The sequence below is a fragment of the Polyodon spathula genome, chromosome 37 (assembly GCF_017654505.1).
Source record: "Polyodon spathula isolate WHYD16114869_AA chromosome 37, ASM1765450v1, whole genome shotgun sequence".
Lineage (NCBI taxonomy): Eukaryota > Metazoa > Chordata > Actinopteri > Acipenseriformes > Polyodontidae > Polyodon > Polyodon spathula.
Window position 1 is genome coordinate 229501 of NC_054570.1, and position 25000 is coordinate 254500.

General features: G+C 43.2%; 3 protein-coding genes across 3 annotated transcripts in view; 1 reads left to right on the forward strand and 2 right to left on the reverse strand.

The window, feature by feature from the left end:
• Window positions 1-239: 239 nt before the first annotated feature.
• Window positions 240-6399, forward strand: LOC121304429 (stereocilin-like). Its single transcript, XM_041235579.1, has 12 exons — window positions 240-337; window positions 910-1045; window positions 1516-1715; window positions 1817-1907; window positions 2109-2268; window positions 2452-2621; window positions 2782-2937; window positions 3151-3293; window positions 3547-3695; window positions 4123-4220; window positions 5098-5245; window positions 5599-6399. Exons 2-12 carry the CDS (start codon window positions 917-919, stop codon window positions 5685-5687), a joined length of 1533 nt encoding a protein of 510 aa, XP_041091513.1. The 5' UTR covers window positions 240-337; window positions 910-916; the 3' UTR covers window positions 5688-6399.
• A 237-nt stretch (window positions 6400-6636) lies between these two features.
• LOC121304123 (creatine kinase U-type, mitochondrial-like) lies at window positions 6637-14315 on the reverse strand. The gene is made up of 10 exons (XM_041235084.1): window positions 14229-14315; window positions 11400-11608; window positions 10282-10480; window positions 9944-10039; window positions 9553-9774; window positions 9317-9402; window positions 8127-8250; window positions 7625-7759; window positions 7218-7343; window positions 6637-6909 (listed from the first exon to the last, which is right to left on the reverse strand). The coding sequence occupies exons 2-10, from the start codon at window positions 11549-11551 to the stop codon at window positions 6796-6798; spliced, it is 1254 nt and encodes a 417-aa protein (XP_041091018.1). The 5' UTR covers window positions 11552-11608; window positions 14229-14315; the 3' UTR covers window positions 6637-6795.
• Window positions 14316-15250: 935 nt separating this feature from the next.
• The window catches only part of LOC121304148 (treslin-like), a 13222-nt gene continuing 3472 nt past the window's right edge, over window positions 15251-25000 (reverse strand). The window contains exons 7-23 of the mRNA XM_041235112.1: window positions 24967-24996; window positions 24536-24736; window positions 24269-24420; window positions 23641-23741; window positions 23140-23233; window positions 22544-22626; window positions 22130-22345; window positions 21833-21920; window positions 21619-21694; window positions 21151-21285; window positions 20843-20939; window positions 20132-20193; window positions 19721-19870; window positions 19271-19410; window positions 16623-19182; window positions 16111-16236; window positions 15251-15917 (exon numbers count right to left, since the gene is read on the reverse strand). Coding sequence (XP_041091046.1) covers window positions 15778-15917; window positions 16111-16236; window positions 16623-19182; window positions 19271-19410; window positions 19721-19870; window positions 20132-20193; window positions 20843-20939; window positions 21151-21285; window positions 21619-21694; window positions 21833-21920; window positions 22130-22345; window positions 22544-22626; window positions 23140-23233; window positions 23641-23741; window positions 24269-24420; window positions 24536-24736; window positions 24967-24996 — 4451 coding nt within the window. The 3' untranslated portion in view covers window positions 15251-15777. The remainder of the gene's footprint in view (window positions 15918-16110; window positions 16237-16622; window positions 19183-19270; window positions 19411-19720; window positions 19871-20131; window positions 20194-20842; window positions 20940-21150; window positions 21286-21618; window positions 21695-21832; window positions 21921-22129; window positions 22346-22543; window positions 22627-23139; window positions 23234-23640; window positions 23742-24268; window positions 24421-24535; window positions 24737-24966; window positions 24997-25000) is intronic.

The following is a 25000-nucleotide window of genomic DNA, read 5'->3' on the forward strand; positions in this document are numbered from 1 at the left end:
GTTTAAAACCATTCCTCTGGTTAGCAGAGGGCTGGAGACCCTCCTGTATCCACTGGACAGATGACATTGAATTAAGGACAAGTAGAATATTACATTACTAAGAGCTTTGAGAACACTAGGTGAATTTAGTGAACACTATGTTGAAAAGTATATCTGTGTGGCCTCTAGCCTTTCCTAGCATTAGCGCTACTCAGCCTGCAACCCGAGAAACAGTTTCCACTTGATTCCAATACATCATTTGGTTTTGTCCTCAGAGAAAATGTATCATTGAGGAAATCCAGAAGAGACCAGTAATAGATCTTTACCAGCTGGCACCACAATTCTCTGCAAACTTACCGTAAGAAAGCTTTCTTTTTTACATTAATTGGCACATTTTGTTTGCAGTGGGGACCTGATTGTGACCTAACAGCACCCTGCATCCTGGTCCCTCAACTCAAACCACTAGATCACACTGCCTCCCTCCCAGCCCCTCAGCTCTAACCACTAGACCACACTGCCTCCCTCCCAGCCCCTCAGCTCTAACCACTAGACCACACTGCCTGCCCCTCCCAGCCCCTCAGCTCTAACCACTAGACCACACTGCCTCCCTCCCAGCCCCTCAGCTCTAACCACTAGACCACACTGCCTCCCTCCCAGCCCCTCAGCTCTAACCACTAGACCACACTGCCTCCCTCCCAGCCCCTCAGCTCTAACCACTAGACAACACTGCCTCCCTCCCAGCCACTCAGCTCTAACCACTACACCACACTGCCTCCCTCCCAGCCTCTTGGCTCTAACCACAAGACCACACTGCCTCCCTCCCAGCCCCTCAGCTTTAACCACTAGACCACACTGCCGCCCTCCCAGCCCCTCAGCTCTGAGCCCCTGTTGTTTCTGGTATGTTGATATCATGCTTGTATTTTTACCCAGTGTAAGGATGATTGAGAGCCTGTCCAATGCTACGCTGGCATCCATCCTAGAGCACATCACCAAACACTTCCCTGATTTCTTGACGCTGCCACCGCACAAGCAGAGCATCCTGGCAGAGAAGGCCCGGCTCATTCTGGTGAGTGTGTCCTCTCCCTCCCACCCACCTTGGGATGTGACCGTTTTGAATATAATCAATTTTATCTGGGCTATTTGTTGAAAAAAACATGCTCCCAGTCGCACTGGCAAAAAACATGTGTGCTTATAGTTTACCAGCAAAGATACATTGTAGGAACCCAAAGTACACCATGTTAAATGAAGCTTCCCATTGGAGATAAATCACAAGTGTAATAATACACAATAACAGAGGCTGATATCATCATGGGAAATTGCTTTGAGTCCTGTTCTCTTGCCTGCTTGGCTGTTCTCCTGCTGGGGAGAGAGCCCCTCATCGTGCTTCACTGATACACTTGCCTCCACGGTCCATTCCCTTGGTAGCACCATGTACTTCAGTTCAGGGGGTGACAAGATCTTGCTTGACAACCAGCAGGAACAGAGCTTGCCCATTGATAACGAGTCTTCCTGATCAGGAACCCCTTCTTTCGGCAGGGTGTCCCCGCAGAGGGAGGGATCTCCGGGGTCTCTATGGACCTGCTGGGGCCCCTCCTCCCTTTCCTGGACTTGGGTGTTCTGGGGGCGGTGCACCGTGAGGCCCTGCTGCTGCGCCTGGATGAGGTGAAGGGGTACTGCCTGCCGCGGGACGCCCTGCAAGAGATTGGGCAGCTCCTGACGGAGAGGGGCATGCTGGGGTAGGTGGAGCACATTTTCCTGATAGTAAGCTGTATCAGGACTTCACTGGTTAGCTCTTTTCCCAGAATGCCTTTCTCTCAGACGGTTGCCTGTGTTGCAGAGAGACGTCAGGTTGGACACTGGCACAGATGGAGCATGCTGGGAGACTGCTGTTCACACTGTCTCCTCAGGACGTACACAGACTGCCCACGGTAAGAAGTGCTCTGAAAATGTTCCGAACTGATGTCTTTACTGTGCGTTTACGTCAGTTCTCTTCCTGTTTGTCAATGTTTCTGCCTGCTTGTGTTAGGGTTCCTGAGTTTCTGATAAGACCTGCTGTTCAATTACTTGAAAACGTTTAATTCTTTCTATTGCATTAACTCAGCCTGTGTGTGTGTTTGTGTGCTTGTCAGGTTGTGGTGAGCCCTGACTCTGTGGAGCAGGTTTTGGATGCTGAGCGGCGCTGGAAGGGCAGTGAGGTGGGCCGGGCCTGCATGACGATGGACAGAGAGAGAGAAAAGAAGGAGAGTCTGGTCGCCAGGATCGTCCACGGGGGAGGGAAGAACAAGAAAGGTGAGGGCTACAATCACCTGAACTGATGGATGTGACCGATCTCAATTTCTAATTGAAGATGTCATTTTAACTCGCCGGCAGTGTACAGTACACCGGGTATTTTGAATCTGTTTTTGTATCACTATTGAAATGGTTGCCAATGTTAATACCCCTTTTGTTCTGCGTTTGGAATCTGTATTCCAGATCTCAGTCCAAGCTGTTCGGATATCAAGGGGACGTTCCCAGCAGCCTGGAGCGCGGCTCAGCTGTCGGGAATGTTGGAGCCGGAGCTGAGGGAGTGTGTGGAGACACTAGGGCAGGACCGGGAGCTGAGCTTGGAGCAGCGAAGGGCAGTGTGGGCCAGGTTCAAACAGGTGGGCACACTCATCGTATCTATCACTGTAATGAAGCCTGCCAGGCTCTCTTCAGTCTAAGCCAATGACATCCCACACAGTTTAGTGTTCTTGCAATTTCAACTTCGTAGGAAATGCATCTAGACTTGACCAGACTGCTGTGTTTGCTGTCTGTCGACAGATTTACGGCCCAGTCAAATCCATGAGGGCCGAACAGATCCTCCAACTCGGCTGCATAGTTACCCAGCTGAGTGAGAGGGAGCTGCAGGAGCTGGACCTGTCAAACCTGGGGATCCTGGCTTACCTGGGAGGGATGGAGGAATGGAGCCCTAAACAGGTACTGTAAAGTGTCAAGCGGGGACTAGTTTCAGTTTCTGAGATAGCGGGCCATCTTTCTAACACCCCCACACTCTCCTGGCTCCTGTGGAAAGCAATTGCATATTTTAAAATGCTTGTTCTCATTGGTACAGTCTGTTCGGGGGTGGTGCATTGGGACCAGAGTTTGAAGTGAATGCAGTAGAGACTGTAAAGAGGAGTGTTTCTATTGCAGATGAGAGTGGCAGTGCTGCGCTTCCTGCGGCGCAGTGGCCAGACGGTCGAACGACTGGGTGTGACCGAGCTGGCCTCTCTCGGGTTCCTGCTCTGCGGAATGACCCCGTCTGAAATGAGCAGACTCGACCCCAGGACTCTCAGGTCAGTCAACGCGAGCTCTGGGCAGGAGGTGGGCAATGCCTCGACAGATACTTCAAGATGGGAATATACTTGAGGATTCAGCTTACCCAGTCATTACCGTGAACATTAAACAGAAAAAGCAGTTTCTCTGGCAGCCACTTTATTTATTGCCATAACAACAGCTGTGTATCTCGTAACATTCAAGCAGATAACAGTTAGGGCCTAACCCTATCCCTAACCCTTACTCCTGTCGTCACCCATGTCTCCCTGGCAGTGCGGCGGCCCTGTTCCTAGGAGAGCTGCCCCTGCGTTGCTCGGAGCTGCAGTCCGAGACTCTGGCTACAAGGCTCATGACCACACAAGCCTTCGGACCGGTCAGCGAGTGGGGCCCAGAGGTCTTCACTGAAATTGGGACCCTTGCAGGTAGATGTAAAATTGGGAGTTTGTCAAAATCTGTAGGATAGGACGTGTGTCAATCAGCCGTCAAAGTATAAATCCTCTTTCTGATGGACAGGTTAGATACTGTGCTGCATCGGCTTGAATCAATACATGCATTAGCTAAAGGGCCCTGTTCAGCTGTGTGGCTGTGTTATCTGTTTACCTGACTACAGTGCTGTGTTGGATTTCCAGGACTAAAGCTGTAAGAAAACTGATATGCGGTTCATAAATGAGTGTGCACAATGACAGATAATGAGCTAGTTTCCCAAATTGATTCCAATATTTAACACATAAACATTATCATGAGAAATAAACATGTAGCATCTGGTTATAACATAAATCAGACCATGATCACTGCCCTTATTCCTTACAAAGGACACAGAGCTCTCAATGATGTCCTGCTTGATTTCAGCTGGTTTACCGGACATGGTGCTATCCTCCCTGGTCAGAGAGCAGCTGGAGGGACTGACCCCAGCAGCCATTGCACTCGTCAGCCCTAGCAAACTGGCAGTAAGTATCTCTCCTCTATTTGGACCTGCAGTTCCTTCAACAGTACATTTCACTGTGACAGAAGTGATAGGGACCTAATTAAGCAGATACTTATGAACATAAGGAAGATTAAACGCGAGAGGAGGCCATTTGGCCCATCTTGCTCGTTTGGTTGTTAGTAGCTTATTGATCCCAGAATCTCATCAAGCAGCTTCTTGAAGGATCCCAGGGTGTCAGCTTCAACAGCATTACTGGGGAGTTGGTCTCATGCCTCGTACTTGCTGAAACAGCTTTCACCGTGCGCTCATCTCTGTTGATTTGCTTTCGTTTTGATGTGGGTTTCTGTTCAGAAGCGTGTCAGTAACAAGGAGCAGCTGTTCTAGTTTTGATGTGTATTGAGACCCCTGATAACACGCTTGGTATGAAAGCAATTTCCAGTGTTTGAAATACACCAGCAGATGGCTGTTTTATTTGTTTTTTAAACAGCCCTGAATTATCTACGTCATTCTCTTTGTCAGTTGTCTGAAGGAATCTTTTGGCAGCAGTGTTAAAAAAAAGTCACCTTAGGGGACATTTCATTAACGGGATCTCCATGGCAACAAAACTAGTTCTCAGGGAAGGCAGAAACACCACAGCCAAAGTCCCCAGGCTTAGCTCTTACTGAATCGAATATTTCATAAATCATTATGTACATGCCAGCCTAAATGCCATTTCATAGACACTTCAGTACATTTTATTGGTAAATTATTTTACCAATAAAAAAATAAATAAATCTAGGTGAGAATATCAATGGTGACAGTGTAGTGGGCAGTGTTGTGTGAGAGAAAAGACTGGGGGTCATACTGTTAGTGCCTGAGCCAGCAGATCTGAGTGAACAGTCCTTCTCTCCCTCTCTCAGGTGGTGTTGAGCACGGCTCAACTGTCCTGGATGACCCCCGAGCAGGCAGGAGCAGTGACCCCTGCGCAGTGGGCGGAGCTCAGCAGTGATCAGAGCCAGGCTGTTGCCATGGCGCAGTACGAGGGAGAGCTAATACAGGATCCCCGGGGTAAGGGCACTCCCTTTACACACTATTGGGAGATAGAGCAGGATGAGATGACAAAGTATACTGTACGGTGCACTCCCTTTACACAATGGTATACCATATAATGCAGTGCCAGAATTTTGAAATTGCATCAATGATCTTAAACTCGAATCTGAACTTTGTGTGCACATATATTTATGATTTTATTTTCTATGAGCACCAGTATTAAGCTTAATTGATTTTTAAATCAACAGACGATCATATTTTGTAACCTTTAAAGTTGAATCTAACTACACTAGGCACTGTCACTTGATTTGTGAACCAGTCAGTGATTCTCTCTCTCTCTCTCTCTCTCTCTGTCTCTCTCTCTCTCTCAGGGAGGAACTTGGCCCTCACCCAACCCTCACCTGACAGCACTGCAGTGTGGCTCCTGGCTCTGGGATCTATTCTGTGTGCTCTGGTGTGAACTGGTTTGCAAGCACTTGGTTACTCGATTCCACTTTCATCATCTTAGCTTTTTTGTGGGTAAGGTGGAGGTGTGTGTGTGGGGAGGGGGGCAGTAACACTGTTTATAATAAAAGAACTAAACCCCCAACACTGTCATGTTGTTATGCTTTGGGTTACCTCTAAGGGGAAGGGGAACAACCCTTAAATGCCCTGAAGAAAACACAAAACAATTATTCGAAATCGGAGCTTACCAAATGAATATGAAAATGGTAAATCTGAAAAGCAACATTGCCAAAAAGGTAACCTTCCATATGTTGTATTAATTATATGCAAGGGAAGCATCTCACTTATTTCTGTTTTTTTGGGGAAACTGAACTGGGGGAGTCTAGTTGCACAATGGGAACAGCAACAGAAGCAGCCATTCGTTCTTCAGAATCAAATTGCCTCAATTCAGACCTGAAAGAGCCATCTTTTGCCAGCAAGACCATGTGACCCAATGCTCACAGAGCTTTTCCATGTTACCATGGTGATTCCTCAGCCTTGATGTTTGCAATGCCAAGGAAAACAATAGCCTTTCCCTTTTGAGGATTTCATTTTTTGGGGCAGGGAGGCTGACTGCTTGAGCAAAACGAAGGAAAAACAGGAACAAAATCCCTTTGTTTCAGAGTAAATGAACCCAAAACTGGAAATAAAAAGAAACTTACTAAATGAATCCTATCCTTAGTTACTTATCCTGTGATAAGTTAATATGTATTGCTTTGTGTTATTTACCAATAAACAATAAAACAGTACATTAAGCTAAATGTAAATTATTGGTCTTTTACAGTAGTTAATTATTTACACATCTTTCTTCAGAATATAATGTTACTAGTATTTAATTACTAGTATGTCATTATATATTTACCACCTTGCTGTAAGTACTGAACTCACTGTGTGAAATATGATCATATAATCACAACAAAGCTGACTGTGTTAGCAGCTCCAGGTTTTATTAGGTATTTCCTTGCAATGTTTCTCGAGGTACACAGTGCTTTGTTTCTGCATGCTGTCGTTCATCTGAGACACAGTGCCAGGACAGCAATGTTAAAAGCTGTTACAGTATCTGCCAAGTGTGCCTCCTGGACTTTCTACTTGATCTGGCCTGGGGCTGGAGGGATCTTGATGTCTTGCCCCTTTTCCAGTCTCTTCTCACACTCAATCAGGTAATTCACTCCATCAATAACGGTTTGGACCAGCTCCACCTGCACACGGGGGCAAACACAGGCAATGATACTACCTGTCGACTGGGATTCTCCTTTGTAACTCAAGGACTACTGACCAGGTTATCTTGTCCACACTGATTACAAATGAGGTATATTCAATTGATTGGATTGAATACAAAAGTTATACAAATAATATATCTAGCTATGCACTGGGGTCTCTTTTAGTGTATTTCTATCTGTGAGGGACCAAAACACAACAAGATACTGATTAGACTTGTATTAGTGCGAATGGCTTGGATACCTTGGATATCAATAGGATATTTCAATGTCTTGAGATATTTACTTACTTCAGACTTGCCGAGACGGTCAAGGTTTGAGATGTCAAAGGTGCTGCCGACAGCCGCGGTGTCCACGCCTCCCGTGCCGCGTTTCTGCAGACGCAGGTTGTCAAGGATCTTGGAGAAGCGTGGATCCTGCAGAGAATGGGATAGCGAGGCTCATCAGGGCAGGGTTAAGCTCCACAGAGGAGTTTATGGGAGTGTGTGTCTGTATGCCTGTCAATACTCACAAGGTGGTTTCCTGCTCTGTGCCTCATGTGGATAAATGACTATGTTATTTGCACTCCTATGCTAGCATGCTAAATATTATGAAAGTATCAGTAGTTTAGTTAGGTTTCCTGGTTTATAAACACGTCACAGACTGTTCCGTGTTCTTAAGGGAAAAATGAAGCAGTATATGTGTACGGAGAGGTTACCTTGCTGAGCCGAGGCAGGTTGATGTGCACGCCAGCCCTCAGCCCTGTCCCCAGATTGGAGGGGCAGGTCAGGACATAGCCCAGCCTTTCATTCCACATGAACTCCCAGCCTTTCTCCTTGATCAGCCTCTCCACCTGCCGGAAAACGCACAGCCCTCAGTGCTCTGAATGTGCAATCACACACAGCACACACAGTTTACTACCACCACTGTAAATAACACATGCAGACAAAGACACTAAACGCACATACTAAACAGACACCCATAACGTTTTTTAACCATGTTTTTATCATTATGGGGTGGATGCAGCTTCACAGTAGGCCAGGCAAACAGTTTGCCCACCTGATGTGACAAACATTCTCCTGCAGTCCTTCACACATGGCTCTGCCTGGACCGACCACTAAGAAGCCAGCTGGCCCAGCTGTATGTTAAAATCGTCTCCAGGCAGACGCTAGAGACACCCAGACTCCCTACACATCCCCGTCCTGTCAGTCTCTGTGTACCTCCTTGAGCCCCTTGCAGAAGCGCTCAAACACCCTCTTCATGTTGCCCCCCTTCTCCATGGAGATGACGCGGGTGTGGTCCTCCTCGTTCACCCAGACCAAGAAGGTCTTCTCATTGTTGTGCCTGCCACGGCCAAAACATATAGATTAGAAAGGCTCGGAGGAGCTCACCGATGCCTTTAAACATCTGAAAAGCTGGAATTACTTAGAAACTACAATTTGATAAAAAATAATAATAAAAAAAACATTCATAAAGAAAAATGACTGCTTTTAAGAATTATCAGACTAAATCTACAGGGCACATATTGCAGATCAATTACTTGGTGAATACAATTTTTAGCATTGCTTTTGGAATTAGTATTGCCATGATTGCATTTAGTTACAAGGTACAAATATATGTATATAGACATTGCTGTGTAGCCAAATAGCAACTATGCAATTACCACATGATGGCATAGGGCACATGCACTTTATAGCATTAAATATAAATTGCAGTATTGACCAATAACCCAATAATTCCCAAACAATTACTCAGTAATATATTCCTTTCAATTGAATTACACACTAGTGTTGACACATTACTTACTCAAATGTGAGTTTAATAGCTCTGCGGTAGCTCTTAAATAACCCACTGCTCTGGAGACCTGAAGTGTGGGATAGCTTTCTTTCATTTATGGTCTATAGTCACTGCAATAACAAATATCGTGCTACTAGAAGTATGTTGTTAACAGTCTGTATAAAGCATCTGCAGTGTGTGTGTGTTAAACCTCTTGTGTGCAGCTCTGTCTGGGATCATGTATAAGAGAAATCTAGCAAGCAGAAAGATCTGCAGAGCATCAGATTATGAAAGATGAGAAAGGGTGAATGAAGGGCAGACCCAGGCATGAATTATAGAAGCTCTCTTGGCATGCTCTCCATGCGGGAGGTAGGATGAGCCTCAGGGGGCCAGCCACAGAATTAAGGTAGTGATATCTGGCAGTGCACTGGTATATTTATGGGCACAGCGTGGCACTGAAAACCAAGCCCGAATAAATCTCGATCACACTGGAGCATTGCCCAGCCCTGTCAAGTGTTTTTTTTTTAAACCTACTGTTCAAATAGGGGTAGGATTTAAATACTTCTTAGCTGATCTTCCAGTCCTGCCACATAGGTCTGAGTTTCTTTTTTCAACAGAAGGATCCACAACCTACCAGATCCCCCTGGCATCGGGCCAGTCACGAGCCATCCCTGAGCACGTCAGCAGCGGAGAGACGGGCTTATCAAACAGAAAGTGATCCTGGACAGAACAGAAGGCACACGATAAGGGGCAATAAGAAGACTAAGAGAGAGCACGCTGTATTAAACTGTTAATAAGGCCGGCATGAGTCTCAAACATTTTGTTTTCAATCTCTCTCTCAATGCACAGTATATTTATATATGTGCTCACATCGATGAGCTGTTGCTGTTCCTCCTCTGTCATCTCTGTCAGGCTGTAGTAGCGCCCCAGCAGGTCATCCTTCAGCCCGCTCAGTGCGTCCGCCACCACTCGCTCCACCTCCCGGCGCTCCGCACGGGTGCAGGCAGGGGGCAGGGCGAGCCCCCGAATGCTGCGGCCCGTCCGCACCCGTGAAGACAGCACATAGCGCTCGTCGAAAACCCCTGACCGGATCTGAATGAAAAACGCAGAGGAAATGTTTTCACTGATTGAGTTAAATGAAGGTACATTGAAATAAAATAACAGGGGACAGGGTGTCTTAAACCCTATAACATGTCACATGTATTTAGTATTGATGTTAGATCCTAATACTAATGCTATGGGATTGAGTTCCTGTACCTACCTTACTGGCGTCTAGGTCAGTGGGGTGTCTCATAATCTGGGGGTCATAACCGTTGTGCCTCTCCTTAATGACAGGGTTAAATAATTCAGCAAATACCTGAACAGAAAATATAGAATTAGTTCATTTTTATTTTGGGAACTATGACGCAATTCTGACAACACAACTCATTGTTTAAATTGCTTGTAAGTACAATTAGATAAATACAAAATAAATTACTTATTGTGTTGCTTTTCTTTCTATATGCACACATTTGTATGTCACTCTTACCCATATCCACGCATTTGTATGTCACTCTTACCCATGTCCACGCTGTCCCTAATGTACTCCTTCCCCCTCACCTGGTAGGACTCCTCATCCCCAGCTACCATGCCAACGGTCTTAATGAATGGGTGGCCGGGGTTGTCCACCCCGGTCTGGATGCACTGGTCCAGGGTGAAGCCACTGGGGGTGGCTTTGTCAATGAGCGCTGCGTAGATAGCTGGGGTCAAGTGACTGGCCATACAGTTGTTGTGCTTCCTCAAGTCAGGGTACTCAGCACTGTCATGGAGAAAAAAGAAATCAATCCCATAATAAAACCACAGTCACATTTATACTGCACCCCAGAGCCGGGCTCTTCACTGCATTGCTGGTAGCCAGTCAAAATCCCAGTTACAGCCTCGCAATGAAATTGGATTCACGTTTGTTGCAACGTGCGATTTGTTGTGATTTTTACAGACGCGTCATCAAGATCTAAATGTCACGTCCTAACACTATTATACTCGTTAAAGGTACTGCATTGTGAGGCTAACCCGTTTTGTATTTCTAGGTTCAATGGTTGTAGTACAGTGTGCAGCTATGCTTGTTTCATACATTTATACAAAGCTGTCATTTTCTTGCAGCTGTGGTTTAATGATGGTATTATTTTTCTATTGTAATAAGAATAAACAGAACCAAGCAATGTTTTCAAATTTCTTAAAACATTTCAATTAGAATTCTAAAGGTTCCCCAAAGATAGACGAGAAAGTTTATTGTTACAAATGCATTGCTTCGTTGGGATTAATAGATCAGAGAATGAGGCTTCATTGTACAGCACAAACACAATCAAAGCTATGCGTTTTAAACAGGCCATGTCGTGTGATTTGTGTCCATGGAAATAAATCTGTAATCATATTCCGTTGCATACGCTTTTTTTTTCACCCTGTATTTTTACTGATTATGGTAACACTAAAACACTCTTGATTGTGTCTATTTAAAGATCTCAACCACACTTAACTAAATAATGCCCTATGCATCTCCGTCACAGTGCCTTGTACCTAGAATGTTATTATTACGCAAACATATGTGGCGAGCAGAAAATGTACAGTTTGCAATTTTAACATCTTAAATGTGTTATGGGTCAAGCCTCTTTTCTCAAGAAGTCGACGAAAGGGGGTGTTGTAGTTCCTAGCGCCTATAAGGTGGTAGATATAGTGGTTACCTTGCCGGGTACATTCTCCTACTGGATTTTACTGAAGCATGGACCTTGTCCTTGTTGATCAGGTAGCCCGTTACTAAGGACCCAGCTCCAGCCAACGACAGGATACCCACGATCCTCTTCCTTGACAAAACCCGAGTGAAGGTGCTTGCCATTTTGTCCCACAATTAGAGAAAGGCAGAGAGAACGACTGCTGTCCAATCCTCCACAAACTGTAACGGTCCCAAAACAACAACAGAGAGGAAGAGTGTAAATAAATGGATCAGGAGAGAAAGAGGTTAATAAGAGACAGAACGTGGTGCGACTGCTAAATGAAGCAGAACTATACGCGATGAGATCAAAGACTGCAGCAACAACCCACCCCCTCTCGCACTCAAAAAAAAAAGACAAAATCCATCAGATGCGTCAAATCTGTTAATCCATATTCTGAGACAGAACTCGGGTCTTTATAGACGTGACTGTTTCAAGGACTATAGCACTGATTTGACGTGTATACTGGAATGAGTGTGTCGTTTTTAAATTGCTTAAAATTGCATGGTAGGTGTACAACTAATGGTCTTTTGTGATTATAGCATGGGCTGAGCAAAAGTGCACAGCTCCAAACGTTTGTTAGAAGAATAGGCTTTCCAAAAAGCATGCGCCAGACAAATTGCAAACTAAATGTACACTAACATCTAAATGCATTTCTAAGAAATGAATATATATTATATCCAGAATTGTGTACAACCACACAATGCGGATTTGTTGCTTTGCTCTTGATTAGATTGCAGTTAGACAGTGTGATGGATGTGTACGATCTGGACAGGGCCGTGGCGCTTGCTTGCTGGTGGTATCCAAGCAACAAAGCCTTCCAAATAAATCATCGAATAAATAAATAAAATAATATCAATTAGATAACGGGGCTCTCGTGTGAGGGCTCTGTAAATCTCATTACGCAAAACATAACCTTCATACTGTGCTACCGCTGAAACATTTCCAGGAATTCCAATTATCACTTCATCAATGTAAGATCTCTCAAATACTATACCAGTAGATCAACTATTTAAATCTTTGGTGTCATTCATTACGATGTATCATCCACCTCTATACAATTAATATGGACGAGATTGCTGCAGAACTGTCCAATGAGATACTGTAACCTTAAATCCATTACCATACTATGAATTGAGAACTAGTGTCTCCGCGTTGAAACCCGTTACCTTTCGATATATATGCAGAGGCATTGAACGAGAGATGGATCAAATGAACCGCCAGTGAGTGAATTAGTCGTCACAATCGGTGGCGAATTTTCTTTGTGACATAAGCGCAAATTACGTATTTTCTGATTTTCTGATACTATTCACCGTATGTATAAAATAAGGACAAAAGTAAATTAATCTTTTTATAACACACACACACACACACACACACACAGAGCATCAAAAGAAACGTATCACTTATATTTTGATAAAATTCAGTAGATGTGGTCGAAAAAGCAGGTGCAGTGACTTTTTATTGTGCCGATTAACAATTGACATAACGAAGATGCTGCAAAATGATCTGTAAATCTTGGGCAGGTGTTGTGACTCTTGGTCTCCCAGTTTGTGGCCTGTCATTGACAGTGTGTCTGGTTATACCGTCTTGCCAGGTTTGAAATTGTTGGCTGTGAGCACCCAAGACAGTGAGCCACAGTACGCTGCCCTAGTCCAGCCTCCAACATGCCGATCGCACGAAGGCGCTGCTCTCTTGACAGACGTGGCATATTGTTTTTTTTTTTTTTTTTTTTTTTTCTGAGTTTCTCTGTATCCAGAGTCCAATCAATTGTCTCACTAATTAGGTGATTAAGTGCATATGCTTCAATCATAGTCACTCAAGCGCGTCATAGTCAAGGATGAATGATCGAGTGATTAAAAAGAAACCAGAAACATTTCTTTTGATGCTCAGTATATACATATACGTACGTGTGTATGTGTGCATAACCAACCAAACCATGTTTGTACAACCCTTAGTAACACGCATAGCAAACAAAGACACATCGGATAACATTTTGCAGTATTATTTATTTTTTTATTTAAGTAACTTGATCTTTAATATCCCATGAAACACTCTCAAACATGGTTCACACAATGCGTTCGTAGCAGGGCAATGTTTCCCGGTTCAGAGTCCACTTGGATCTTATCCAGGAACAATTACCTTTCAAAGATACGAACTCGCAACCCCTCCTCTTCCAGAGAACACAAAGGCTCCAACTCTTTCAAACAAGGTTTTAACGGACATTTAAGTGACAAAGGCCCGTTCACATGTAATGCAACCCTACGCCTCGTTAAATGGGGCGGTATTCCTTGATATCCCCATTTTGAAAGGAATCCCAAACGTTTAGTGGCATTATTACATTTCTACCAATTCAAATTACTTGATTTAACAACACGTCCTTGCAAAAATGAAAACGGTGTTAACAAAAAAAAAAAATAAAAAGCCAAAATACAAGTTGGATAACTGGTTCTGGTTCTCAAATCCATTAGGCACTGTACACAAAATATTTCTAGATGTCTTGTAGTTTACACCCAGAGCACGTGGTTATAAGGTTGACTGCATTGCTTTTCATGTTGTGAAACCAACATAAAAATTTAACTTGTACTACCTTACAGTTATAGGACTCAGTACATACTAAATGTTTAGGGTGCTTATTGCAGAACTCAGGACACTCCACACAATTTAGACTACAATAAGAGGTCCATGAGGAACCCTAACCATTTAAATCATATTTTCGTATAAAAACAACAAAAGAAAAGGTCATGTTATATGCATGAAGCATTTCAATCCTCAGTAAGATGGAATCGACAGTATGCCTACCTGGTACTTCTGAGCTGGCTGCTGTGGGCTCTGCTGCTGCTGGCAAGGTGACTTTGACTGGGAGTGCCCAGTTTTTATAAGAGCTCTTCCGCTTGAGATTAGAGTAACTCTGATCAGCTAGTGCCCAGCCCCACCTTCCAGGAAAGGGTCATGAAATGTGCCACTGACAGCTCTAACTGTATATGCCTGTCATTACGTTTTACTTGCATCCTTCTACCTGCATTGTACAAAAACCCAGAAGCGAGGCGCTTCTTTTACTGTCTGCACCAATTAGCAAGAAACTTTCTACCAGAACTCACAATTTCAGACCCCACTTTCTTTAAGGTTTTCTTTTATGTAATACTTGAAACCATTTTTTTTCTACAATCATGCCCCTCCATAGGTCAACAGAACATTAAATGTGTGTTTCTAATGTGTGTGTGTGTGTATATATATATATATATATATATATATATATATATATATATATATATATATATATTTATATATATACCCATTACACACCCACACACCATATCATGTGGTAAACTCTGAGTAAGGCTAGAAGAAAGAAATGTTCCGGTTAAGATAAAAAACACGCCGTGACTCTAATCACATATCAACCTGTGTGGGTGGCAACAGCAGGAAGTGGACACCTTAGCTTCAGGCTGGCAGACTGGTGAGTAGACAGGGATCCAGAGATAGTCTGCAGTTAAAAAAAATACTAATTTTATTATAAATAACACAAAATAAAAGTGCACAAGGGCAAAATAAAGGGATTTAAACACAAAAAGAAAGATAAAAAGCAAAATGTACAAAATAATGGTTTCCAGGCTGGGCAATGCCTTCACTGGGATTCACAAACCTCAAAAATGCACACAAACCAAACACTACCAACCTGCTTCCTCAACTCCCTCCTCCCAAATAAGAAGCAGAGGCTTCCTTTTATGTCAGGTGGCTGGGCGCTGATTGGTCGTTAATTAACCTAATCAACCCCAGCCACCTGACCAAAATAAACCCAGGCAGGTAGGGGAAATTAACCCCATCCCTGCCAATTTAAAAAGGGCAGAGCTTTGCTCTGCCACACTTTGCGTAAGCTGCCTGGAAGTCAATTATACAAACACTTTTTGAAAACCCCTCAAAACACAGAAAACATGTAAACCAAGAAATAAAAACCGTAAAAGGCTTCTGACCATTGAGCAATTCCATTACATTAGAAAACAAGAATTGTTATTATACTGAATATGTAAAATATTTTCATTCATTCACATTAATTAGCTAATCTAATATTTAAATAATCTGTATAATATATACAACCAATCTACATATCGCCCCCTTATTTAAAAGACAAACATAACAAAACACATAATTCACAACCAGAATCATTTGGTTAAAAAATAAACAAAATAAATTCTAGCCAGCGCAACCACTGCTTAACATTGACCTGAAGAGACTCCCCAGGTTTAAATAAAATAGGAAAAAAATAAAATCAGCAGGCTTGTTAAAAAAAAAAAAAAATGTAAAAAATTGAAGAGTTCACAATGAAATATTTCAGCGGGAGTCTTATGAACTACAACAGCTTCTTCCTGCTGTAGGTCATGTTCACTGATCGCTGCCTGGGCACTCTGTTAAATGGGGACATGTCCTGCTCTGCGACCGTGGGTACTGCCGCTGCCTTCTGTGAAGATGTGTCCAGGCCGGACTCATCATCTGCGAAAAGGATTAGAATATCAATCTGTGAACTTAGGTCTTAATCAAATAAAAAGGATGTAGAAATATTTACATACAAACCAAACATACATCCCCAATAGAAAAAACAGAATGTAGATCTATTACTAGATTAAAAGTGAAACCCACCGACTTAAAAAAAAGCATTTCTGTACACCAGTTCAATCAAACTTACATCTTGCATAGCCCTTCTTGTTTGAGGAAGTAGTCTTGCCCCTATACAGCAATGGAGATTGAGTCAACGCCAGGAGGCCACTTGCAGATATGGGCTTCCTCAATTTGCAGCTTGGCGGAGTCACAGCTATAGAAAAAAAAACATTACGATTAAATTATACAGTAGAGTAGCAAGAAAGGCCAAACTAGCAGACTGCTGCCTGAAAACTGCCTCCTCTCTACCTGCAAGTAAAATGCCAATCTGGATTCAGCACCACCTGGAACATTTTCTTGACAGGCCTTTAACAGCGAATGACAAGTATATCCTAACAGAATCTCAAGAACCACAACAGAGCACAGTAATCAAGTTGAAAAGCCCTGTCAAAACATTAAGTTCTTAACACGCTTTTAGAACGCCCTAGAGTGGAATCACTTAATTTAATTTTGTCCGCAGTAAGGTGGTCAATGCAATACTGCTGAACAGCGATTGTAAAGACTTGGAGAAGCTGCACGTCTAAACCAAAGCGATCTTACCTGAGATGACAAAGTCTTTGTCAATGAAAAACTGGTTGTTGCACTGCAGGGATTCGCTGTCTCCCCACTGGTTACACAGATCTTCAGCGATGTCCAAATCCTCAAGCCTGCTTAGAAGGGGTTTCTTCGTTCTCCTCTGACCATCATCCTCATCTGGGGAAAAGGCCTCGCTGCTGCCTCTCTTCCTCGACCTCAGGCCAAACGCCTCTCTGGAGTCTTGACTGTCTCTATGATCCAAAGATTGGATATCCTGGAGCCTGCAGACTCCTACCAGCTCAGGATCCTCCAGCAATTTCAAATTTTCAGCCTCCTTGCTCAGAGGCACACCTGCTACCCACTTATCCTTACCGCCAACACCTGCGCCTACTCCTCCAGCCTTCTTCCTCCGGGGCCAGTTGATGAGGCTCTCTGGGGTGGACCTTCCTCGTCTCTGAGGTGATGGAGTCCATCGGGCAGCTTCTCCGATTCCAGAAGGGGAGGGGGTGTTGGAATGCCGTGTTGGGGTGTAGGACTGACAGATATAAGTCTGCACCCCACCTTTTCCTGGCGTTGTTTCACCAGGTGTGCTATGAGTGCAAAGCGAAGAGGGGGAAGCATATCCAGTGTGCCTGCGCTTGGGGTAACGAGTGAGCGGACTGGCTGGTCCTGCTCTTTTTGTCTTTTTGCTGCCCTGAGGAAACGCTTTCAGGCTACTCTCTACACCAGTTTCCCCGGCATTAAAGGAATCTGTTCGTTTGATCTTCAGTTTGTGCAGTCCCGAAGCCTGCATCTCCAGCTCTACTTGGTAGGAGGGAGTATCTGGAGTGGCTGGGGTGCGCCGTTGGCTAGGTGTTCGAGAGATCCGGGGAGTAGAAAACTTTGGGGGTTCCTCTGGGCTCCCAAGACGGGCGGCTGCCCGCCTCTGCTGGCGATCAGGGGTCCAACGGAACCCATAACTGGGTCCAGGGGTGGAAGAGGAGCCCCCTGGTCTTCTGGAGGAAAATTCAAACCCCTCATCAGACTTTGAGGGTTTTCTGGTGAAACAAATATTCATTTTAAGATCCTCGGTTTTTAGGATTGTGGCGCCAGTGATTTCAATGCTCTCCTCCTTCTCCTCCTCTTCTGTTGTTGCGAAAGACCCAGATGTGCATGTGCTAGCCTGGGAAGACGAGTCCAGCCTCTCTGAAACAGATACCATGTCAGACTGGGAACTGGCTTTGTTCTGGGAGAGCTCCGAGAATCCTGGCAGCTGTTTACAAACAGAGTCAACACCTGTCTGGGTGCTGCCCATGCTGTCTGACTTGAAGGCTCTCTTCGGTTTAGGGGCACTAATCTCATCAGTGCTGGCAGTCTGCTGCAGGTACCCACAAGACCTTGAACTTGAAAGTAATTTGGTTTTCTCCAGATTCTTTCTGCCACCCAGTGGCTTGCTCACGGTGTTGGCCTTAACAGGAGAGCTGGAAAATGCACTTGCAAGAGCTGTTGTATCAGCGGTCTCTAGCCTGTCTGTTAAAGTTGTTCCACCCATCTTCTGAAGGTGTTTCTTTGGTGTGATATTATCGTTGCTACTTTTCAATGGAGTCCGTACAGGGTTTTTAGGAGTGCCTTTCAAAGGTGTTCCTCCCGACCTTTTAAGAATCCTCTGTGGAATGAGAGGACTTTTCTGTCGAGTCCTAGCAGGTTGTTTAACAGGGGAGGAATTGCCACACAGCTCTGCTCCAGTATCACTTCTCAATGGTGTACAGGAATTGGAGGCTTTAGGTGTTCTTGGAGTTAGGGGGACAACCAAGCTTGCTTTCCAAGGTTCTTTTTCTGGGGTAAAATGTCCTGCCTTCTGGGGGGAATCTACAAATAGTGAATGACCTTTTCTAAGAGTGCCTAATTGTCCAGTGATTCTCAGTGAAGTTCTTGTGGCAATTTGGTTTGGTGGAGTTCCCACTGGAGATTTGGGAGCACATGGACCCTGGCAGCTCATTAAAGTTGCTGGTGAATTTGTTTTTCTCTGGGATCTTGTAGGAGTTTGCAGAGTACCTGTTTTTTGAGGGGTTTTCATTATCGCTCTTGGCATACCTGGTGTTTGAGGACTCTTTCTTGGGGTACAGTTTTTTGTAGGTGTCCTTAACATTCTTGGGGAGTGGCGAGATAGATTGCAGGGGGACTCTGGTACTCTGAACGCCACATGAGCTTGTCCTTGAAGCCTGGGTTTGTGTGGAGAAGGCGGCCAGGTCACAGTTTTTTTGGGTGTTCTGATTGGGCTTTCCGAAATACCAGACTTTGCATGTGTTCTTGCAGGCAACAGGGATTCCACAAAGTTCTTTACTGGTGTCCTCAGACGGTTGCCTGGTGAGCTGTCCTTGAGAGGAGTTCCCAATATCAAACGCTGGCTTCTCCGAATAGGAGATTTGAAAGGACTGCCACTTAACTTCCAAGATGACGACCCATGTGTCTCTGATCTTATTCCCAGGACAGGGCTCATCACAGGGGTTTGGCATGGGATCCTGGGAGGTGTACGTGGAGATTTCCGAAGAGTTATGCCTCTGTCCGTGGGGCTCCATAGCTTCCTTTGAGTTTTCTTAGGAATCTGTAGAATAAATGAAATATTCGAACTGGTTTTGCTCCTTCTTCAACAATTTAATGGCACTGTATTAGTGACATGGTGTGGTACGTACCTGACACTCTAGTTTCTCAGAAACTTCCATACCAGCCCTTCTCTCCTCCCTGGAACCACAGGCTTCAGAGTGGCTGGGAGAGCCCATGGCACCAAAGAGTAGCCGTACTGGAGACCTGATGATCTGAATATTCAGCTTGCCTGAAATACAAGTATTGTTTCAATTACACACACAAAAAAAGTAATACCTTGGTGAAATGACCTACATTTTACTCAACATCAGCAAGTACACCAATACTCAATCTAGTAACCCCCAACCCCCACCTCCCCTGCTAATAAATAGTAATAGTAAATGTTTACTCCACCCCATAGAACTGAAAATCATCACAGGAGGATTATTTTACCACATTTAAAAAGGTAAATTAAGGCATGCAAAACTGACATCCTGAAAATAAGGTATTTCTAAAATGTGGACCTTGCTGATAACCTGCAAGCCAAGTGCCGTATTCACCTGCTTTGCTATCACTCAGGGTCAGTTGGGAAGCCGAATGGACCCTCTCCAGGTTCCGAGACTGTGGCTGGGAACTGGAGTAGAAGGAGCTGGAGTGCCTCCTGCCAAAAGAGAGCTTCTTGATTCGAGGGCTCCTTCTCAAGTCAGTCTCTACAATCAGAAATTAAAATGAATGATTGCTTTGAAGAGCACTGGCTGATGGTGGGAAAAGACATTACAACCTTACACAAGATGATTTGTGCTCCCTACACCTTTGTTGCTGGGGTTTCAAGCTGCGAATATATATTGTAAAGTTACTGGCAGTTGTGTGTAGATGTTTTCCCAGTTTACAAACTGATGGCTAGTTTCACATGCCCAGATTAGAACAAGTCTTGGACTATTTTACCCAAGCCAGGTGAAAAGCAAACTCACCGTTTTCTAGCTTCACAGGGGATTCCTCCACAATGCAGACGTCAGAAGCAGTGATCGAGTTCCTGAATCATATAGAAAATACAATTCACTACAGTACAAACTTCAATAATGTGTTATTGGTATAACTGGCAGTAGTTAAGGATTTAACTTAAGACACTTATGAGCACTAAAATACAGTAATCCGTCACGTATCCTCCCTAACCATTTACCCACCATGATCATCCTCTTCAGCAACGTTAGTTTATTATTGTTGTTATTAAGTTTTCATACATTGTGTTGCATGTGCTCCATGCGCTGCCATTGCTGGTAGTGTCACGTGAGCTGTTCAGTGTGTTAATATGCAAATAAATTCTGTTCGCCTGCAGGGGGCGTATCAACTTCAACTCTCTCAGTTCTCACTCAGCAGCGAATGCACGCACCCACACGGCTACTCTGACACAAGCATCAATACCCTGTACCTTTCTAAACAAGGGATTTAGGGGAGCTCCCTAATAAAAGCTGAATCTGAAAACAATAATTGTGTGAATACAGTAATTCTTACAGCTGTAACCTATAACCTTTTTACATATCCGCCCTTACTCTGGTCCCACCGCTGTCGGACATGCGACGGATTACTGTAGCTAACTCTCTCATTAAGAACAGCAAACAATTAAGAGCAGTTGTTCTTTTTTGAAGCCATGGAAACAGCCTTGGAGTATCGGTGGTACTGACCTTCCTTTAATCTGTCTGTGCAGCAGCCTGTTTGAGACCTGCTTGTGCAGAGGTGTTTCCGAGACCTTTTTAGTCAGAAGCTTGTGATTATCTGAAACTGGAAACAGTACAACGAGCACATACTAAAAATAAGTCACAAGAACCTTTGTATTGACAGATCCAGTCAGCTGCGTTTAGCAGATTTCACCTTTAAAAGTTGCAGAAACCACACCTTCAACAATTAACTTCAATACTGTTGTACATTTGTATGATATTATACTATATAACATCATGCATTCAACTGTGTTCTAGAGGACAAATGCCATTACCTTTCACATCTTCCTTAGACCTTGAACGCTTGTGCCTCAGTCCCTCCACAGCAGACTGGCTCCTTGGTAGCTTAGCTTTTTTAATAGAAGTGTGTGACTCTTGATTGAACAGGTTCCGGCGTACCTTTGTTACCTCTGCAGAAACAGACATTAGTAAAAAGCACAAGCTAAGCAGAAAAGACCCCTTCCATACACATTGCTCTTACTAGCCAAGTTGGGGAGACATGGTCAAGTAGGAACAAGTGGGAATGGGATTGACACCCAGACTGTATGACCCACAAGTAGCCCAGCTGGCTGCCAAGAAAATAATTCAATCATAATGAGACAAAACAGAGTTCAAGATTGTTTAAATTCAAAGATATATATTAAACATTCTAAAAATGACAAAACAGGTCACCTATAAAAAAATCAAAATGTTGTTCCAGAAGTTACTTTATGTGTGAACAACAAATGACTTGAAATATTCACCTTGTACTTCTTTGGGTGGTGGAGGTTCAGGACAAGGTAGCTCCACAGCAAAAGAAAGACGAGACTTGACTCTTTCCTAATAAATAAGACAAAAATCAGCAATATTAAAACCTGTTCCACGCAATTAGTTTATTTACAAATGATCTTTTGAGAAGTACACTGCAGGATTTTCCCATAAAGAACCCCCCCCCCCCCCCCCCCAATCTAGATTTACCCTTCTTGCAGACTTCTTGGGCATTTCAATTTGCCGTAAACTCTGAGATGCATCACTCATGCTTCGATGACGAGTCAGCATACCACTCCTAAAAAAATAAATGAAATAGTAAAGGTGGTATTTCACACACATTCATTTAAAAAGGTACACACATACATTGATAAATATCTATTCTACAGAACACATTACACCTGCAAGTTCAGATAAAGCTGTAACATTTAAACAAAACAAAAAATACTCAGGCCACACGGTTTCCATGTTCTGCACTATAGTCCACTTTCTTGGGGGCAGTCTCACCTTTTTTTCTCAGCTGATCTGATACGCAGGCCCCCGCCAGCTGAGGATGTACTGGGGGCTGCAGAAAGCTGTGAAGCAGCTGGAGAGTTGCTCTCCTGTGTCATTGACTCGTCGCTGAAGAAATCTGAAGGAAGAAGCGAATCCAACTTTTGAGGCAGTTGTGTGCCCAGACTGGAGTACATATCCCCAAGGATTGTTGGAATGCTGTTGAGGTACCTGCAAAAGAAAAAGAATCCTTCCCTGTTAGTTAAGGTTTTAGTTCCTTCTAGATGGTACAATCTCACAGATATGCATTACTACTCTTATCTGGGTATATTTAGTTTACATACAGGCCTTGCAGTTTTACAAATCTACATAACTTTAACCAACACATGCAAACAGATACATACATGTAAATTAAACAGTTAGACTTACACTATAAGGATCTCTTCTTCAAGGAACTTAGCAAGGTAAGATGGGTCTTTAGTCAAGGAGAGAATGCGCAGCATATCTGTAATCTGGATTTACAGAAAAACCAGAATGAATACTATGACCAAAAACATTTCACAGGTTCAAAACCAGCCAAGTTAAAATAGAGGTAAGCAGGTTAAAGACACAAGGTTTACAAACAATGCGATTTCCTCTTTGAAAAGCAAGAATTGTGAAATGCACATTCTTTTACTTCTCTCGTCAGCCACAAGATGTCAGTTATGACCCAGTTTTTACTAACTGAAGTAAATAAAGATTGAGAGACACAGCAGAAAGGCAAATATAATCTAACTGGCACTGTAGGTAGTATGAATTTATAGAACAAACATTTGTGCATTTGGTTTAAAATTTTACATAAAAACGTAGCAGCACTGTATGTGTAATATAACTAAAAGCAAAATGGCAATGCAATTGACAATTCACCTGCATTTTTACAGTTTTATTTTGAACTTACTATGACAGTTATTTAAATGCGTTACTATACGTTTCATTACTGTAATACAGTGATTAAAATAAAATAAACTTTCTTCAGTTTTACTTGCCTCCTCTACCAGTTGTTCCAGGCGGTCTGTGTCAGTCTGAACAGAAGGGCACTGGAGACACATCTCCAACCGCAGCACAACCTGCAGCTGACACCTGGGCAGCAACCACAATACAAGCATTACATCTTCAATCATGATGTCCAAAAGGAAACCGTCTTTTTTACTTCAGGTTAACCCTGGTGGTCCATGTTGACCACCAGTTTTGAAACACCTTTTGCATGTCAGTTTCTTGAAATAATTGACCAGTATTATTAATTCATGTTTTATCTATAACCAAATAACACTCACTATTGTTCAATAAAAAAAATACTAAAAACAAATTAAAATTCAAAGACAAGTGTTTCAACAGAAGTATTTCAATGTCTTTACAACAAAGTCAAAACCTTTGTCATTGAATTTGTTTATTTTAGTATTTCTTCAAATAATTGAGGAAGGTCTTATGTTTGTTTTTGTTATGAAAATAAATACAGCACAAATAAATTATAAGCCCTAGATACTCACTCGCGAACCTTTGCTTCATTGTCTTGTGCATTTGCGTACTGCTGTCTGATCAATTTACTGGACTTAACAAGGTTTTCCTGCACAAATTGGGCACAATTCACCTGCAACAGAGATGGATGAAATATTGATTTATTTTTTTCTCCAATGTATCATAAATGGGCCTCTTGCTACCTCAGTCACATTTCATTTGTTCAAAATAAGTATTAAATATTGAGCTGAAATTGCTTACTATCCCACAATAGGTACAAATCTGACACCCAGTCATTTTCTTGTCCATTACAATGAAATGAATGGTTTTTGGATCTGACATCAATCCACGTCCTTTACAGCTTTATAATAAGAAAATGTTTTATGTCATAATTTAAGTATTTCATTTGATGTAACTTACTTCAGCATCTCCTAGGACCTCACATAAGTACAAGACATTCTCAGCATGAGAAATATAATTGTGAAATAAAATGGGAAGCTCAGCAAGAAGGAATATTAAGTGTTCCACTCAAAAGGCTATCAAATAAAACCCCTGCATTTCCATTAATTTAGAGGTTTGAGAGTTCTTGATAAGAACCTTTCCCACACACTCAAAGCTGTAATCAACATCCTTCCTATAAAACAAACATTTTCAGCTTACCTCCAGTTCTTGATTGTCTGCTGATTTCAGAAATGTTTTAATGAGAATAAGGAAGTTCTGGACTTGTGTAACCAGAGAGGAGTCTCGTTCGGTCACAGCCTTCTGGTAACTCTCCTTAAGATGGGACAGAAGCTCCTCTTCACTTTTAAAATCTAAGAATGACAACACAAAAACCAATTGCGAAATCTCGAGAGGAAGTTTTAATTTATTTTTTTATAATCTCAACTCTTCATATAAATGAGGAAGCAGAACAGTTAAGACACTTACGTGTTAAATTGCCACCTGCCTTCCCTCCTTGCTTGTCTCCCGATCGCCTCTTTCCCTGCTTGACAGGTCCCCTCTCGCTGGGCTGAGGTTCATCTGACTGACTCTTCTGTGCCTTCACATTGAGCCGGGCCACATTCAGCATCTGGAGGGAACGGCTCATGGTCTTCATCTTCTGTCTTACTGGAGTACGGGGTCCGCCAGCTGGGAGGTAAGAAAAAATAACGATGTTAAAAAAAAAAAAACACACAACATGACTAAAATAGCAGTTGGCATTTTAATACAATTCCTGAAAATCACATACCAAACTACTAATGACGGCATGGCAAAATGCACACAAATTGTTCTTTACAACCCCTGCAGGGATATGAACTTATGGCACTGGAGTGGGACTCAGTAAAGCAAAACTTGAGATGAGACTCTGTTATACTTACATCTTTTCCTGCCTTGCTGCTCTGAATCTTCTGA